Here is an 18,852-nt window from a genome sequence, read left to right as displayed (position 1 = left end):
ATGGGGACACGGGGACACAGGGACACGGGGACAGAAGGACATGGGGACACGGGGACACGGGGACACGGGGACACAGGGACAGAGGGACACGGGGACAGAGGGACACGGGGAAACGGGGACAGAGTGACACACGGGGACACGGACGGACCCGCAGCCGGGCCGGGGCCGCTCCTCCCGGCGCCGCCAGAGATCGCTGTGGGAGCGCGATCCGCCGCCGGCACGGCACGGCACGGCACGGCACGGCAATGCACGGCACGGCACGGCACGGCACGGCACGGCACGGCACGGCACGGCACGGCACGGCACGGCACGGCAATGCACGGCACGGCACGGCAATGCACGGCACGGCACGGCAATGCACGGCACGGCACGGCACGGCACGGCAATGCACGGCACGGCACGGCACGGCACGGCACGGCACGGCAATGCACGGCACGGCACGGCACGGCACGGCACGGCACAGCACGGCAATGCACGGCACGGCACGGCACGGCACGGCACGGCACGGCACGGCACGGCACGGCACGGCAATGCACGGCACGGCACGGCACGGCAATGCACGGCAATGCACGGCACGGCACGGCACGGCACGGCACGGCACGGCACGGCTGTTGAACTGGCTGTTGTACTCCATGACTGGCTGTTTTACCCCTCTGTGCCCCAGGACCGGCTGTTGTACCCCAGGACAGGCTGTTGTGTCCCCCTGTGCCCCAGGACCGGCTGTTTTACCCCAGGACTGGCTGTTTTACCCCTCTGTGCCCCAGGACTGGCTGCTGAGCCCGGCGTTTCAGGTCCGGCTCAGTCACCTGTGAAAGGTTTCCACTGCAGCAGCGGCTGTGAATTATGAATGAACGCGCTTTGTCAAGCTCAGGGATCAGCTCCCAGCTCTGGATAACAAAGCCCCTGCCATGGACCGGGGTAGATCCGGGGCCAGCACCCCAATAATGCGATTAGCGGCTCTAAGGCGCTCGGAGGGAAGCGGTGCCGGGATGGGGGCGGAGGGGCAGCCTGCATTCCCGGGGGGACTTCCCGAGCATCCCGCCCAGGCCGGGGCTGCAGCCCAGCCCGGCGGGGAATGCGAACTGCAGCGAGGCCGGGGTGATTCCCCAGCCTCGGGTCCGGGCATTCTGCGGGGCCCGGCCGAGCCCTCGGCCCCTTCGGCTCAGCCTCCGTGAGCACCGCAGCACCGGGGGGAGCATCCCTGGCTGGGGTGGCATCCGTGGATGGGGTGACATCCGTGGATGGGGTGACATCCGTGGAGACATCCGTGGATGGGGTGACATCCCTGGCTGGGGTGGCATCCCTGGCTGGGGTGGCATCCGTGGATGGGGTGACATCCGTGGATGGGGTGACATCCGTGTCAGCGGGGTCAGGGACCAGCCGAGCGCCCACAGGGGAGTGAGCGCTGCTCCTCTTACCCAGCTGATTCCAGATGAGCCGCTGGCTTCCCCCTTTTTGCTGCTGACCGTATGGATGGAGAACAGCAAGGAAAAGGGAGAAACGCCCAGCTCTGGTGGTTGGTTTTTGGTTAGGTTGGGGTTTTTCAGTCTCTGCAGAGCCGGGGGATGTTGCAGCACAGGAGGCTGAGCTGTTCTCAGCCCGCGCAACGGGGGCTGCACTGAGGGGAGCCGCGGCTGGGCGCTGCCGGGGGACAGCGGCGACAGAGCCCCGGCAGAGCCCTGGAGAGCCCTGGCTGTGTCCTGGCAGAGCCCTGGCAGAGCCCTGGAGAGTCCTGGCTGTGTCCTGGCAGAGCCCTGGCAGAGCCCTGGAGAGCCCTGACAGAGCCCTGGAGAGCCCTGGCTGTGTCCTGACAGAGCCCTGGCAGAGCCCTGGCAGAGCCCTGGAGAGCCCTGACAGAGCCCTGGAGAGCCCTGGCAGAGCCCCGGCAGAGCCCTGGCTGTGTCCTGGCAGAGCCCTGGCAGAGCCCTGGCTGTGCCCTGGCTGTGTCCTGGCAGAGCCCTGGCTGTGTCCTGGCTGTGTCCTGGTGCCAGGTGCCCTGGCTGTGTCCTGGCAGAGCCCTGGCTGTGTCCTGGCTGTGCCCTGGCTGTGTCCTGGTGCCAGGTGCCCTGGCTGTGTCCTGGCAGAGCCCTGGCTGTGCCCTGGCTGTGTTCTGGTGCCAGGTGCCCTGGCCGGGCTCCTCTCCTCGGCACAGCCACCCAGAAGGGTTTTGCTCCCCGCTCTCGTGTTTGTTGCCCCAGCAAGGGGGTCCCACTCAGCCCCTGGACTCGGGCAGGAGCAATCCCAGCCCTCTCCGTGTGCATCCATCTCCTGCAGCCCCTGCCCAGTGGAACCCCCAGAGCAGGGTACCCCCGGGGAAGCACAGGGATCCCCAGACAGCTCAGGAGCCCCCAGCGCTGCGGGACCCGGGGCTCCCTCCCTCCCTCCAGGGCACCCCGCGGGCTCCAGCCCAGCACTGTGGGTAGGAGGAAGCTTCCCAGAAGACACAGAGCTAAAAAAAGGCAAGGCTTGGAGCAACCCAGGGCTGCCAGCTATTTATTCTAGCATGCCTGCATGCTGCAGAGCAGCAGAAAGATATTTTAAAGCTGCTGCAAGGAAGCTCGTCTGTCTGCCTGGGTGTGTTGTTCAAAAATTCAATTACCACCAGTCCCAAACCCTGCACCAAGTGCAGCCAAGTGTCTTTCTAACACCCACAGGCAGCTGACCCCTCCATCACTGAAGCACGTGCCTGGAAAAAGGCTGAGGCACCAACACATCAGGAGGAGTCTGAGGAGCATCCAGACCTCACACTCAATTTATTTCTGGGCAGTCCTAATGAGAAATTTCTAACCAGCTTTTGGCATCCAGGGCTCACCCTCGCTGACTCAAACTCTCATAGGCACTTACCCCTCTGGGCTTACAAATCTCACCTCCTACTAAAAAAAGCACAAGCCAGCCTCCTGTTCAAAAAATAAGCAAAGCACTGCAATCTCTGTTCTTGGATATGTATTTTTTACTGAAAAAATCATTCATAAATTAACAAATACAAAAATGTACAAACACATGGGTAAATAAATGTAATGACACAAAGGATTGCTTTACTGAGAAGTGTGTGTGTGTTGTAAAACACGAATCTTCAGTGCAAAAATGTCCCCCTGGCACCTCTTAAAAACATAACAGTAAGCTCAAAAGCCATGATGATGGAAAGCTGAGTTTAAAGCCACTTCTGATGGTGAGGGGCCTGTAGTGCTCGGCCGCTGCTCAGACGGAACCTCCCTTAGAGAAGCAGAGCTTTACAGAGAATTGACTGTCAATAAATAGTTTTGCAAATAAAACCCACGTGGCTCATTTAAAAAAAATAAATCAGCATCACACAGGACCTGCCCTCCAGCAGGGCTGACGTGGAAAGGGGCAAATGAGTGGCCTTGTTGAACTTCAGCTGCCAGAATATGTACAAGTTCTCCTTAATACAAGAATTTTTACACCATTACAGCACATGCGCTTGACAGTATGTTTTTAACAGTTACATTTACTATACAGTATTTGACAGAGCTGATAAGATTAACAGTGCACATTTTCAGATAATCCACATTTTAAAAAGGGAAAATCAATTGGCCGTGGTGGAAGGAAGGGGGTGCTGGGGGATGGAGCCTCGCAGTTGTGAGCGGGGGAAAGGCTCTGCCCCACACCAGGGCCACAGGGCAGGGACCTGGGAGGCTGAGGATCCCAGCTAAGGTAGTTCAACACCTACTCACACACACATGCATGATTCTGGGGTAGTGAACTCGGACTAGGTGAAATACATTCCTTGTTTGAAGCACCATTGAACAAAGACAGGTTCCTAGCAAGGTCTCAGGGTGAAAGAAAAGAGGGGCAGGGATCAGCACCCGGAAAGGGCCCACGTGAATTACAGATCAAGACTCTGAAGCAAAAGTCTTTATTGCTGTATGCGCCAGAAAAAGCAAATCCTCACCTCTGCCTACAAATCACCAGGCTGAATCCCCTTGGAAGAGAGTTTAAAGCACATGTAAGTTCAGAGGTTTAAAACTTAGTTACAAACTCATCAGCGCTTCTCAAGGGCACGCTGGCTGCCCTCTCATGCCGCTGATGAGATCCACACAGAACCTGTGCATGGGATCCACACAGAACCTGTGCATGGGATCCACACAGAACCTGTGCATGGGATCCACACAGAACCTGTGCATGGGATCCACACAGAACCTGTACATGGGATCCACACAGAACCTGTGCATGGGATCCACACAGAACCTGTGCATGAGATCCACACAGAACCTGTGTATGAGATCCACACAGAACCTGTGCATGAGATCCACACAGAACCTGTGCATGGGATCCACACAGAACCTGTGCATGAGATCCACACAGAACCTGTGCATGGGATCCACACAGAACCTGTGCATGGGATCCACACAGAACCTGTGCATGAGATCCACACAGAACCTGTGCATGGGATCCACACAGAACCTGTGCATGGGATCCACACAGAACCTGTGCATGGGATCCACACAGAACCTGTGCATGGGATCCACACAGAACCTGTGCATGGGATCCACACAGAACCTGTGTTTCCTAAGCTAAGGTGTTGTGGTACAGGTCAGGAATGCCCTGGGCAGTCACACCCACCACAGATGCGCATGGGGATCATTCGTCCACGGAACTGAGAACAATGTAAACCACAAAGTGAAGGAAACCGAAGGCAAACAATGCAATGAAAAGAGCTGAAGTCCTTCGGAGGTCAAGTACCTGCCCTTGTTGAGTGGAAATACAAACTAAAACCAACACCCAATGTCTTTACTTTTAAGTCAGAGGGGTGCAGTGACAGTGGTGGTGTCAGTGCTGTGTAAGGGCTGGGCCGTGTCCCTGGGGACGGGCCCGAAGTCCAGCCTGCCCTTGGTGGCTGTGAACAGAGAGGGATGACACTGGATGGGCTGTCAGACCAAGCTCTGGCTCCCAGTCCTCATATTTCCACGTCCTTCATGTCTCTGACTGAGCTGTGACCCCATCCCACCGGCTGTGCCCATGCCAGTGCTGCCAGGACCCGGGGGGACAGTGCAGGGCACTGCCCGGCTCCGAGAGCACCTCTGCTGCAGATTTGCATGACAAACAAACTCAACCGACCTCCAGAACCGTCCCAGCACCTTCCAGAGGGAGGGCAAGCACTGCTGTGCAGGGAGGGCTCGTGGGGAGCAGTGGCTCCATCCCAGCCCTCAGCAGGATACAGAGCAACAGCCACAGGACTGTGCTCCATATGGCTTTTGGCTTCATTTGCACACCATGTTGCAAAAGTGACAGAAAAGGGAGGTTTTTAAATAAATATTCCCATTTCCTCACCCTCCCTGGAACAAGCCAGCCCTGCAGTTTCTGGAATGAGTGATGACCTGGCTGGATTTCTCACCCACTGCACTGGAAGGTTCTGGGCCCTGGCCCACCAACATTTCTGCATATGCCCAGCTGGAATCACACGAGCAGCCTCACTGGCTTAAAAGGAACACCTTGCACAAGTACAGCGATGCTCACACAAGTGTTTACAGAACTCAGGACTAAAATGAGTGACTGCATGGAAACCTCTTGCTTGGACTTGAGCCATAGGAGAAAAATAAAAAGGGGCAATTTACACAGCATATTTACACTTACACTTCTTTAAGAAGCGATTCTGTTGTATATACTTCAAGCAGGTCATTTAAAAAACCGCACGGACAGAGAAGAACGGCGTCGAAAGTCGTTTGATCTCCCACCAGGGCAGTGCCAACCAAACTGCTGCCAGGAAGCCAGAGTCCCCCAGCTGAGCCTCCAGAGGAGAGAGTGCATCCCTGGAGAGCCCCAGTGCCAGAGACTGCTGAGGAGGAATGTGGAGAGCAGCAGGTCCAACTGTTGTCCTGAAACCCAGAAAGCGAGTGGCAGAAAAATGCAGAGACTGCTGAGCTGGCTGCCCGGCTGTCGGGCTGGATTGGAACAGCAAGGGCAATTTGTGCGTGCACTTTCAGCCTCCTTCTCCAAAATACTGTGATCCTTCATTAGACAAAGTGTTGCTTGTCCTCAATAACCCTTGGAAAAGAAAGTCTAGCGTGGTGCTTTCTTGGTGAAGGGCAGAGCAAAGTTATTTTCTCCTCTTAATATTCGGTCACCAGAGCCAGCTCTGGTGTCAGGTTAACAGTGATGTTCTTATACAAGGCGTCATATGTGACGTTGGGAAAGTAGTTCAAGTTATTGAGGCCGTCCAGGGCTTGCCTTTCTTTTGACTTCCTCAGCAAGGCGTACCTGTGCAGGAGAACCAGAGGCCAGAGTCACTTCCACACATCCCCCAGCACCTGCAAACTCCTCCCAGGGCTACCAGAACAGCCCTCAAAGAGCCAGGCCCAGGAGCAGCTACAAAACAACCACTTCTGAGTCCTTAATGAAGGCTGCCATCACATTTAAATGCTGTGTTAGTAACCACCAGAAAATTCCAGAGAAGTCCATCACTAGATAAAGAGCAAACATTCAGCTGGCAAAACAACCCTTGGCACCTGCAGGTCCCATTCCCAGGAGGGGGCTGAGCCTGGGGGTCCTGCCAAGCCCACCACCCACACCATCCCAGAGAGCTGAGGGGTGATGTGGTCCTTGCCACGTTCATGAAACCAGAGATGAGCAAGAACAGAACTAAATGGTTTTAGTCTGAGGGATGGGGGCGAGGAAGTAAAACCAGCAGAGTGGTGGTATGGGGAAGGAAACTGCAGCTGGAGCACAAAAACAGCCTCAAGCACATTGAGAGATAGTGTGAGGAGACAGGAGGAGGAGGGTTGGGAGGGGAAAAGAGGCAGAAACATCTCAGCAGGACAGAGAATCCCTTCAGCACAGTGCTGGGGCCTGGAGGCACCAGGGCTCAACCTGGGGACAGGGAAGGGACAGGGAAGGGACAGGGAAGGGACAGGGAAGGGACAGGGAAGGGACAGGGAAAGGACAGGGAAGGGACAGGGAAGGGCTGTGCCCTGAGGCAGGGCAAGGTGCTGGCTGAGAACAGAGGGAGGTACCAGGAGCCAGAGCTCAGTCCCATGGCACTGTCAGCCTGCCATGCTTCAAGGGTTTGGCTAAATATGGTTTTCTAAACCAAAAGTAACTTCTCCTTTTCCAGAGTGAAGTAAGAGAAGCACCTCTGACTGGCTGCATTCTGTCCAACAGAGAAATGAAAAGTGGGGCCAAAGATGGAAACTCAAACGGAAACACCCCCAAAAATGAGTCTTCTGCAAAAACCACCAACAGACAGCTCAAATCTCTGCAGCAGCAGCCTAAAGCCCCTCTGCAGAACAGAGCTTGCACTGCTTGTCCAGCAGCTGCTCAGCTGCAAGTGTTAATTCCTGAAGCTGTTTGTGGAAGATGTGCTTCTCTGGTTCTCTGTTGCACAGTTTGCAGAAGACTCAAATTCCAGCCCCTCTTCTGGATGGCACCCAAGCAGCCACAAAGAATCCCTGGCTGCAGGGATGTGGGACACACAATGCAGGGATGGAGGGACCCTGGCAATGCTCTGCCTCATCTCCCTGCACTTAGTTTCCTTCAAGAGTTCAGGCTGTCCCTGCCCTCAAACAGCTGAAGGAACCTCCTATATGGTACAGACTCTTTGTGAAAGGCTTTAGGATTCTTAAAAATTACTTGCCTTCCTAGGAACTGCACTTCTCCCCGATGATGGTGGGGAATTGATTTGTATTTCCCTGTGTCTCCTTCTGGTCGAGTCACCGAGTAGCCTGCATACTGTACTCTGCATTAAAAAGGGGAGAAATGAAATCAAATAAACAAAAAATAATCCCCTGTTGTGCCTGCTGTGCTGGCAGTGCTTCCAGGGCTGCAGTCAGAGCTCCTGGGGCTCTGGCCATGGCTCAGCCTCCCCACCCACAGGAACCCCCTGCTGCAGCCTGGGCTGGGGGCTCGTCACACAGCACTCAGCACCTCAGAGCCCTGCTCAGCCCCCAGGATGGGACACTGTGCACAGCCAGCAGCTCCCAGCCAGCATTTCTGTGCTGCCCAGGCACTGCTGGGGCAGCTGGAGCAGCCCCTGCCCCACGGGGCAGCACAGCACAGCCAGGGCAGGCACAGCACAGCACAGCCAGGGCAGGGCAGGGCAGGGCAGGGCATGCCAGGCACAGCACAGCACAGCACAACCAGCCCAGTGCCCCTGCCCAGGGTGACAACTGTGCCCTCAGAGCACGTGCCAGGCTCAGCTGGCAGAACCAGCAGGGCCCAGGGAGCTGTACCTGTTCCAGAGGTCGTCATCCTCACCTCCCCAGCCCCAGAAGGCGTTGGGGAACCCGTTGATCTTCTGGAACTGCTCGACAGTCAGGCCACTCACCCCCCCGAAGAACTCGTTGTACGGGAGCCTGACAGGAGAGAGGGGTCAGGGCAGAGCCCCCAGCCTGCCCCCCATGGCAATCCCAGCCCTGAAGCAAAGCAGGCAGAGATGGGGCAGTGCTCACAGGTACATGTACTTGTCCAGCTTGGCTGCAAAGTGCCGGGGCATCTGCCCGCAGCCGTAGTAGTTGCGGTCGCTCTCTGGAATGTGATCCACGTCATGGAAGATGAGGCAGTCCCAGGCCAGGTCCTTCATGGCCTCTCTGAAGCCCACGTTGAAGAGCATGGCACGGTTGAAGGGTTGGTTTCCAGCCTGGCAGGGAGAAAGTTCCCTCTCAAGAGCAGTCCCTGCAGTTCTTGCTCTCTGTGTGTGTTTCCAGCCCTGTCTAGAAAACTGCAGAGGGCAACAGCTCCCATTCTGGCACCATGAAAGGAGTGAGGTACTGCAGCAGGTCAACACTGAAATATTCAATTTACAGTACAGGAGCAAAAATAAAGATGCTGAAGCATTGTTACTCAGACACTGGAAAAAAACCCCAATGTTGACCAATCTTTTTAAGCTAGAGCTAAATATGGAGGCACATCTACTGGCTGGATGAAGCCTAAGTGAGAGGTCCAGGTACACATCAAATGAAATCCATGTTCCACATGAAAAGCCCAACTCTGGTCAGGCCATTCCTGTGCCTAGGGGATGCTGCCTGGAACTACTGCAGGGAGATACCAAAAAAACTGCAGCATTGTCTGAACTGCAAATACCTCATCCAAAGCCTTATTTAAAAAATTCCTACAAAACAGAATTTTAAAAAATAACACCAATCCCCAGATGTCTATTTTTCACATAAAACCAGTAATTTCTGGGCACATCTCTTATCTGTGCCACTTTCAGACAGAACAGGACAATCCCACGTGGCACAGGAGCCCTGGGGCTGGCACAGAGGGTGGCCCTGGCAGGCAGGGCTGTGCCACTCACCTGCTCCACCACGTAGAAGGCGAACTGTAAACGTTGTCTCTGCAGCATGGGGATGAGGTGCCTGAGCAGCACGGGCAGGTGCTCGTAGCGGTTGCGGAATGGGATCAGGATGGCCACCTGCAACACAACAGCTCTCACTGCCCTCCTGGGCTGGCAGCAGGCACCACTAGCAGAGGGGGCTCAGCCCCTGCAGAGCAGCCTGGCACCCTCCAGCTCCCAAGGCATGGAGCTGCTATTCACCTTTTGAGGAATGGCTGCTTTGCAAAAATCCATCGTCACCCTGTGAAGGGAGACTCGCAGCTCCTCATCATCCAGCACTGGGGCACCAGAGCAGCCCTTGGGATCATTATTTGCTCCCTGGGCACTGCAGGGCTCCTGACACCACTGCTCTGGAGCTGCAGCACAGCAGAGACCCCCCATTGCCCTGCCCCCATTCCCCTGCCCTGCCCAGACCCAGCACCTTCCAGCGAGGCAGGCAGTCACTCGGCTTCCAGTGCCCTCCCAGCTTGATGGAAGGGTCTCTAGAGAAGAACTGGTGGATATCCTCCATGGTGATCTCGCTCATATTTACATCAATGGGGCCCTCTGCAGAGTGGGAGAAGCAGGGGGGTGAGGAACTGCTGTGCTCCTGGGCAGACTCTGCTGCATCCCTGCTCTCCATCCAGCACTCAGCCCCTTTCCTCCAGCACCAGCAAATCAGGAAATGCTGCTGAGGTAACACCTGAGCTTCTGTGGCTGCTCTGGGTGCAGCTGTCAATGAGAGCCCCACACCAGCCAGGCACCCCTCTACTCCTCCCTGCATGTTTCCAGCAGATTAAACCCCCACCTCAGCAAAGAGCACTCCCCCTCTGTGGAAGCATTCACCCTCAAAAGCCCAATTGTTCACCTGATTATAGCCTTGGTGGGAGCATTTCTCCCAGGCCATCTCCCAGAGCAGCCCTGGCACAGCTCAGGGCTGGGGCTGGCAGCACTGCTGAGGCACAGGGGAGCCACCCTGCTGTCCCTGCCCCTGGAAAAGGGCTGGCAGAGCCTTTTCACCAGCTCCCTGCACACAATCCCTCTTTTGTTTGTGTCTGCCAAGCAATGGGCTCCTACTTCAGCAGGGAGACATGGCTCTGACACAGCAGGGATTAATTCCTGAGGGTGGGTAAACAATGATTTCCCAGGAGGGAGCTGGGCTCTAGACAGGCTCCCATTCATCCCTGTGCCTGGCAGGGAAAGGTGCAGTGGTGGTGAGGCTGGGAATGCCACTGAGAGCCCTGAAAGCCAAGGGGAGCAGGAGAGGGGCTCAGGCAGCAGGATGCTACTCACTCATAGAAGGGAGCCTCTCAGGACAGGTATTGTTGGGGAAGTAGGTAAAGTCTTCAGGAAGAAACGTTGTGGCTTGCAGAAAGGTGTCGTTGTGGCTCAGATCAAGAGGATAATCTGGGGGGAAAAGAAAATAAAAAGAGAAGTTTTCACCTGAGCTGTAAGGTCTGTCATTTCCAGCCACCTCCCCACGGCACTGTGAGCAGACTCGAACATCAGTCACAGCTGAGGATGTCCCCAGCAGCACAGCTGTGTTCCCACTGGAACACCTGCCCAGCTGTCCTTCCCCAACAGGGGACAGGGAAGTCTCAGGCAGGTCTCAGTGCCAGCCAGCACTGCCAGGGCAGTGTCTACACAGGGCAACCCTGCCTGGGATCCTCCTCAAAGGATCAATAAAAACTCTCACATTGCACACTGCCTCCCCTCTGCTCCCTGTCCCACAGGAGCCCCAAGCTCCAGCAGCTCCCTGCAGATCCCAGCCCTACACCTGAAGGTGTTCTAAGGAGCTTTTCCACTGAACAGTCACTTGCTGTGCTGTGCTAGTACCTAACATCATGTCAGCAACATTGTTTATTTGCTCAATAAACAGTATCCAAAATATCTCAAAACTCAAGATGGGCTGTACACAGAACCTAAGGGCTTTTCAAGTAGGAGAGATGTCATTTTGGATGCTTGATACTGTTCCAAATTTCCATAGGGAATTTTCCCTGTAAACTCCCATTAGCAGAGCACTCAGCCCAGGTCACAGCCCACGGTGAAGCCCTGGCTTGCCCAAGGGCTGCCCTTTTGTGCTGGGTTTCCTCTGGCAGCTGTCACACAGCAGCATGGGGACAGTGCTCTCAGCAGGCAGTGACACCCACCCAGGCACCCAAAATCAGTCAGGGAGGGCAGGTTCTGCCCCCAGTGTCACTGCAGTCCTTGTGCCACAGCACTGAGTGTCCCCAGATGCCACCAGCACTGTCCTGTGCCTGCTCCTGCCAGGGAAGGTCACCCCAGCACAGTGCTCAGGGCTTGGATGTGCCAAAACTGCCCCCAGGGCTGGGGCTCTTGGGCAGGGACTGTCCTCGTGTGCCTGCCCAGCTGGCACTGTGTCACTGGCACTTGGCAGCACACAGGTTTTGGATCACCTGAAGCCCCCCAGGCAGAGCCCAGCAGGATAAGGCTCTCACCACTGCAAGCAGCAGCAGAGCAGCACCTAACCCTCCTCCCCTGGGGATCAGCCACTTCCTCACCCTGCCTCTGCTTTACTTGATGTTTCCAGTCTTAAAAATAGCCCAGGGTGGCAGAGCCCTGGCTGTGGTGCAGCACAGGAGCTGACTGGGGCGTTCATCCCCTGCCTAAGGTGATAATTCCCCTCCCGTGCCCAGGCAGGGCTCAGCTCAGCAGGCTGGGCAGCAAGGACAGCCCCTGCTTCTGCTAATGAGGAAATGATCTTACCCTGGGAAACTCCACCAGCCCCTGCTGCTGCAACCTGCAGGAGCTGAGCTGAGCTCCCACTGCCCAGCAGGGAGGGGACAGGCTGGGGGACAGGCTGGGGGACAGGCTGGGTGCCACCAGCCCAGCAGGGAGGGGACAGGCTGGGGGACAGGCTGGGGGACAGGCTGGGTGCCACCAGCCCAGCAGGGAGGGGACAGGCTGGGTGCCCCCAGCCCAGCAGCACCTCACACAGGCAGGGCAGCTCTGCCCCTGCACTCACTGACACCACAGCCCCCAGCCCCACAGGCTCAGATGTGTGTGCATGACAGAGGCTGGAGGGGCAGCCTGTGCTGCAGCCCCACATCCTGCCCTAAATGCAACGTGTTATTCATGGCACACCTCCAGCCAAGGCACCTGAGCTCAGCCTGGCAGGGGAAGAGTGGAGCTTGCAGCACAGGCTCCTCCACGTGCCCAGAGCCAGGGCTCTGCGCAGGCGCCGCCTGCAAAGGGATTTTTCAAACATGAAACCTGATCCTTGCACTGAATTTGAAAGTGTTTACCCTCAGACTGCTTGAAGCTACAAGTTGAATTCCTGGAAAGCAAAGAGGTTTTCAGCTCAAATCCTATCATTTCAGACCTTTCAAGATTTTGGCCCTTTGTACAAGTTAGAAGCTTTTGTACTTTTTACATATATCAATAAATAAGATTTTTATATTTGATCAGTATTTCTATATATTATGTCACATATATATTTTTATCCATAAAAACAAAAGCGGCAGGCAATTAACCAAAGCTTCCACCCTGCGTTTACCAGTATAAATCAACTTTCTGTGGATTTGCCATGAGAGCAGAAGGCTGATCCCACGGGTGGCAGGGTATACCTGAGTCGTTGAGGCTGCTGTTCCTCCTGGCGTAGGCGCCGCGCACCACCTGCTCGTACACCTGGGCGCCGATGGTGCGCATGTTCTCCCGGATCAGGATGCCCTGCGCCTGCATCATGAACAGGTAGGTGTTCACTGCAAGGGAGGCAGAAAGGAGCATTGCCATCAGCTTTTGTAGGATAAAGAAACGAGGGGTTTTTGGAGGCACTGGCAGCCTCCTGCTGGATCTGAGCTCGCTCCCTGCAGAGGGATCCCCGGGCTGCAGGACGGGGCAGTGGAGGTGTGGGCACGTCTGGAAAGCTGCAAGGGATGCACCCAGCCAAACCTGACTGCCAGGCTGCAGGACAGCACTGCAGCTCAACCAACAGCACATCTCGCTGCTTAATTAGGGAGGCTTAATTAGGAAATATCATTATAACAGGAAAGCCAGCTGTGTGCCTGGAGAAGGGCAGCTGCTGCACCCAGGGCTGGCACAGGCAGCACAAAGAGCAGCCCCACAGCAGCTCTGAGCCCCTGCTCAGCACAGCCCAGCCCTGCAGCAGCAGCCCTGGCTCCCCAGGGCAGCCCAGACACGCTCCCCCTCTCCTCTCCTGCTGACCCCGTGCCCTGGCACAGCTCAGGCTCAGCCTGATCAGGTTTCAGGTTCAGCTGACACCCAATGGCAGGACCTGGCTCCGAGCAAACTGCTCAAGCACAGCCCTGTGCCACCAGCAGCTGCCATGGCACAGCAGGACAGACACCCAGAGGGGCAGGACAGACACCCACGGGGGCAGGACAGACACCCATGGGGGCAGGACAGACACCCAGAGGGGACAGGACAGACACCCAGAGGGGACATGGCAGGACAGACACACAGAGGGGCAGGACAGACACCGAGCACAAACCCCTCACCAGCATCAGTGCCAGCCACAGCCCTCTTGGTGTAATTTTATGCTTAAGAAAGAAGTGGAAAATAAATAAAATCTTGACATGAAGATACCAAGAACGGACAACCTAGAAGGCCTATTTTGTACTAGTAATTGAAAAAGCAGGTCAGAAGACACTCCAGGAGAGATAAAGAGGGCACCAGGCCAAGGAAACAGCAGAGACCCTGCTCAGAGGAGGGCAGTGGCTGATGCAATGCCACCAGGAAACATCCACAGCAGACAGGGCATTTCTACAGGAGCACATCACAGCCTGGAACCAGCAGCTGGCAGTGCCAGGAGGGCATGTTGTGGCTGGAGTACCAGGGCACAGGCTGGGTACAGCACCAGAGTGGGATCCTCAGCCCAGGGCACACCCTGCACCCCACGGGCTGCCCTCCAGCCCCCTCCTGCCCCCTCACACTGAGGCAGCTCCAGAGGGGCTGCCAGGCACATTTCCCAATCCCAACTGCATTTTGTTTTCACACAGCAAAGTAAATATTTGAAAGGGGGATGGAGCCCCACGTCATGCCCAGCCTGTCTCTGAACCTTGGGGATTTTCAGAAAGAACAGGGTCAACTGCACTAAGCCCTTGGCAACCAAGTGTCTTGAAATGCAATTGCAAATGTCCATTTCCAGCCCCTCTGACACACGTACCCCTTCAGTGATGGTCCCTTAAGCAGCAATGAGCAGGAGCTGGCTCAGACAGAGCTGCCCCCAAACCCTCCTGGCTCACCCCCTGCTCTGGGGCAGCTCTGCAGCAGTGACCACCAGCTCAGCTGGTGACAGCTACAGCTAGAATGTGAGCCCTGGGGCAGTTTCTCAGCAATGACACAGAGAGGTACCAACTGCTGCCCCTCCTCAGAAAAAGAGGGAATTTGCTCTAATAGCTCAAGCAAAAGCTGGCATTCTGATACAGCACCACAGGCCAGAAACAGAAGGACCCAAAATTCCCCATGCAAGCCTTACACCCAAAACCATCAGAAGTTTGCAATCATCAGCTCAGAGCTCAGCACGAAGTGGCATCACCTCCCAGCACTGCAGCACAGCCCCAGCTCTGCCAGGCAGCTCCCAGCAGGTTTCAGGAAGATGGGAGTCCCTGCAGGAGCTGTCAGAACGGGCTGTTTGGGGCTGGCAGTGAGCAGTGAGTGATGCTGTCAGGCTGCTGGAGCCTCGGGGTGTAGGGCAGGATGCTCAGGGCAGCCCCAGCCCCTGCAGGTCTCCCAGATGACCAGGAGCTTTTCCTTCAGCTTCCCAGCCCAGCCACAGCCCTGCCTTGGGTATGACACACCAAGGGCTGGTGCTTGGGGCACCCAGGCCACGTCCTGCCCCAGTGGCAGCATCCACCTGCTGCTGGCACACAGCTCTGCCAGGAGGCAGCACATCAGCACAGGAACAGCATCCTGCAGAGCTGAGCACAGGCAGCACACCAGCACAGGAACAGCATCCTCCAGAGCTGGGCACAGGCAGCACACCAGCCATGGGCACAGCATCCTCCAGAGCTGGGCACAGGCAGCACACCAGCACAGGAACAGCATCCTCCAGAGCTGGGCACAGGCAGCACACCAGCACAGGAACAGCATCCTCCAGAGCTGGGCACAGGCAGCACACCAACACAGGAACAGCATCCTCCAGAGCTGAGCACAGGCAGCACACCAGCCATGGGCACAGCATCCTCCAGAGCTGGGCACAGGCAGCACACCAGCACAGGAACAGCATCCTCCAGAGCTGGGCACAGGCAGCACACCAGCCATGGGCACAGCATCCTCCAGAGCTGGGCACAGGCAGCACACCAGCACAGGAACAGCATCCTCCAGAGCTGGGCACAGGCAGCACATCAGCACAGGAACAGCATCCTCCAGAGCTGGGCACAGGCAGCACACCAGCACAGGCACAGCATCCTCCAGAGCTGGGCACAGGCAGCACACCAGCACAGGAACAGCATCCTCCAGAGCTGAGCACAGGCAGCACACCAGCACAGGAACAGCATCCTCCAGAGCTGGGCACAGGCAGCACACCAGCACAGGAACAGCATCCTCCAGAGCTGGGCACAGGCAGCACACCAGCCATGGGCACAGCATCCTCCAGAGCTGGCATTGCATGGCAGGGCAGGAACTGAGCCTCAGCACAAAAACACAGCCCCCAGCAGCCTCCCAAAACACACAGCCTCCTCCAGAGGCAAGCACAGCCTCTCTGCCCTGCACAGAGCACTGGCAGCAATGCAATCTGCCCCTTCCAGCACAGAGCTGGGCCAGTGCTCAGAAACAGCTCCCTGATGCTGATGGAGTAATTTCACTTTCTACTTCATTGTGCTTCGACTTGCTGGGTAAAGCAGATCCAGGTTTGGTGAAGCATGAAAGGACAGTAGAGACAGCAGAGAGCAGCCCTGGTCAGTGAGAGCAGAGGGGCTGTGAGAGCAGAGGGGCTGTGAGAACCCGGGGCTGTGAGAGCAGAGGGGCTGTGAGAGCAGAGGGACTGTGAGAGCCCCGGTCAGTGAGAGCAGAGGGGCTGTGAGAGCCCCGGTCAGTGAGAGCAGAGGGGCTGTGAGAGCAGAGGGACTGTGAGAGCAGAGGGGCTGTGAGAGCCCCGGTCAGTGAGAGCAGAGGGGCTGTGAGAGCAGAGGGACTGTGAGAGCAGAGGGGCTGTGAGAGCCCCGGTGAGTGAGAGCAGAGGAGGCTGAAAGCGCCGTTTGTTCCCGTGCAGACGGAGCAGGGCTCGGCACAGCACATGACAGCCCGGCCGGGCTGCCCCAGCCGGGGCTGTGTCACTGCAGCACCAGCCCAGGGGAGCCGGGCACCAACAGCACCGCCTTTGTGCCCGCAGCACCGCCTTCTCACACGTTAACCCCTTTAAGGAGATGAATGAGGAGATACCTGGCCAAGGATGATGTGCCATTAACACTCCTCACACCCAACAGCCCCCAGAGACCACAGCCCCTTCTCCTACCCCCGAAACAAACTGCTCATGAGATAAGCTTCACAAACACTGTTTATCCAGAGCACGCAACGCATTCAGGTCAGAAAATCGGATTTAAAACACGTTATTGCAGACATTTCACTCCCTGTGCACACAGTGCTTGGATCAGCTCCGGGGGCTGTGGCTGCACCAACATTTGGGAATCACTGGGTACCACCGAGCTCAAATCTCACTCCTCCTGCATTTGCTGCCCTTTTGATGAGCAAATTAGCATCCTGTAAATTTATGAAGCCTGACCTGGCTGGCCCTGCAGAGCCCAGGGCCCCTGTGGCCAGAGGCGTTTCCCGATCACCCCGAGCACTGCACACACAGGCTCGGTGGGCTTGGCCTGAGCCGTGGGTCAGGCAGAAAACAATTCTCCCTGTTGTGATATATTGCTAATCTCATCACACAGGATGATCTTGAAAATTACATCGGCCTTCTGCCTTTCTTCCCTCTGAGCATGCGGCACTCGAGAGCACAGCACGGAGCGACAACAGCCTGGCTGCTGCACAAGGACAGAGAGGGGAGGCAGAGCTGCCCCTTCTTCTATTAATCTCCAGCAAAACCCTCACTCTCCACTCGGGAAACAGGCAGAATTTAAGAACCCATTCGCCCAAATAACTGCCTGAAGATTATTCGTGTTGGTTCATTAAAGGACAAGTCATCCCTGCTGATTTAAACACACGGAAAACATGACAGCTTGTCACCAGCTGGGACAGAGGGACGAGGCTGCTCCCCAGGGCATGGCACCCCAACCTCTGCTCAGCAAACTGGGAGAGCAAGGGCTCACTCCAGCCAGCAGTGGATGCAACAGCTTTAGCCAGGGAAGTAAAGACCAATTACATAAATGAGCACTGAAGTCTTCCTGTAATCATTCCTCTGTTAGTATTTTCAGAGCACTTCTAATCAAGAAACAGCTGACTCTCTCATGGAAAATTAGTTCCAGCGTGATGATACGCACTAGAAGAGGCAACAGGGTAATTTGCAGCTTGGAAGCTGATTCAGAAGAGGCCTGGCTGTGATCTCTGCCAGTCACTGACACCGGACAGACCTGACCTGTCTCACTGCTGACCCTGCCATGCTCTCACTGTCCGGAAAGGACCTTCCTGAGCATCCCCTGCTGGGCACAGCAGCTGCCCCAGCTGGGACAGAGCCCCTGGGACTGGGGCAGGAAGAGGGGCCAAGTGGCTCACAGCAGCCCTGCACGCCTGCAGCAGTATCAGCACCCAGCACAGCAGCCAGGCTTTCCTGAGGAAGGAGCCACTCTTCCTCTGCTTTGAGATTTAGGGCTTTCTGCCACATTCAGCATTTTTCCCATTCATTAGTTCACTCGTGCTGCAGAGGGGCTGTTTGAGTTCATCATGGTCTCACTGATACGTGCAGCCTTCTCCTGCCAGCCCCTGGAACCCCAAAGCAGCAGGACAATCCCTGCCAGCCCCTGGAGCCCCAAAGCAGCAGGACAATCCCTGCCAGCCCCTGGAGCCCCAAAGCAGCAGGACAATCCCTGCCAGCCCCTGGAGCCCCAAAGCAGCAGGACAATCCCTGCCAGCCCCTGGAACCCCAAAGCAGCAGGACAATCCCTGCCAGCCCCTGGAGCCCCAAAGCAGCAGGACAATCCCTGCCAGCCCCTGGAACCCCAAAGCAGCAGGACAATCCCTGCCAGCCCCTGAAACCCCAAAGGCAATCCCTGCCAGCCCCTGAAACCCCAAAGGCAGCAGGACAATCCCTGCCAGCCCCTGGAGCCCCCATTTCAACCACAAACCAATGCAGCACCAGAGAAACTCGTGCTGAACGTGCCCAGCAGTGGGACAGCTCACAGGGGAGATGCAGCAGGGGGGTCAGGGACCCTTCAGAGGGTCCTGCAGGCAGCAGGGCAGTGCTCAGGTCACCCTGCCAGGCCCTGCCTGCTGCAGACACCTCCACAGGGCCCAGGACAGTGAAACCAGCAGAGTCATGTCTAGTTAAGCCTTTTGCTAAGCTCTCCCTGCAGATCCCCAGCATCAATCCAGCTCCATTAGCATTAGCAATACAAAGGGCTTTAATCAAACTAAGCCTCTAAGGCACTGATAGACAGTTATGATGGTCTTAACTCATAAATAACCCAAATAGGAAAAGTAGCAGCATCCCAGCATTAATACAC

General features: G+C 56.5%; 1 protein-coding gene across 1 annotated transcript in view; it reads right to left on the bottom strand.

Moving 5' to 3' along the window:
• Positions 1–2,926: 2,926 nt before the first annotated feature.
• B4GALT5 (beta-1,4-galactosyltransferase 5) overlaps positions 2,927–18,852 on the bottom strand; it is a 32,858-nt gene continuing 16,932 nt past the window's right edge. Inside the window, exons 2-10 of the mRNA XM_079321749.1 lie at positions 12,853–12,987; positions 10,559–10,672; positions 9,708–9,832; positions 9,248–9,364; positions 8,403–8,590; positions 8,184–8,306; positions 7,589–7,690; positions 4,519–6,216; positions 2,927–4,062 (exon numbers count right to left, since the gene is read on the bottom strand). Coding sequence (XP_079177875.1) covers positions 6,069–6,216; positions 7,589–7,690; positions 8,184–8,306; positions 8,403–8,590; positions 9,248–9,364; positions 9,708–9,832; positions 10,559–10,672; positions 12,853–12,987 — 1,052 coding nt within the window. The 3' untranslated portion in view covers positions 2,927–4,062; positions 4,519–6,068. The remainder of the gene's footprint in view (positions 4,063–4,518; positions 6,217–7,588; positions 7,691–8,183; positions 8,307–8,402; positions 8,591–9,247; positions 9,365–9,707; positions 9,833–10,558; positions 10,673–12,852; positions 12,988–18,852) is intronic.

The sequence above is a fragment of the Erithacus rubecula genome (genome assembly GCF_903797595.1).
Source record: "Erithacus rubecula genome assembly, chromosome: 18".
In the NCBI taxonomy this organism is placed as follows: domain Eukaryota; kingdom Metazoa; phylum Chordata; class Aves; order Passeriformes; family Muscicapidae; genus Erithacus; species Erithacus rubecula.
This window is presented reverse-complemented; position numbering and strand designations above follow the sequence as displayed.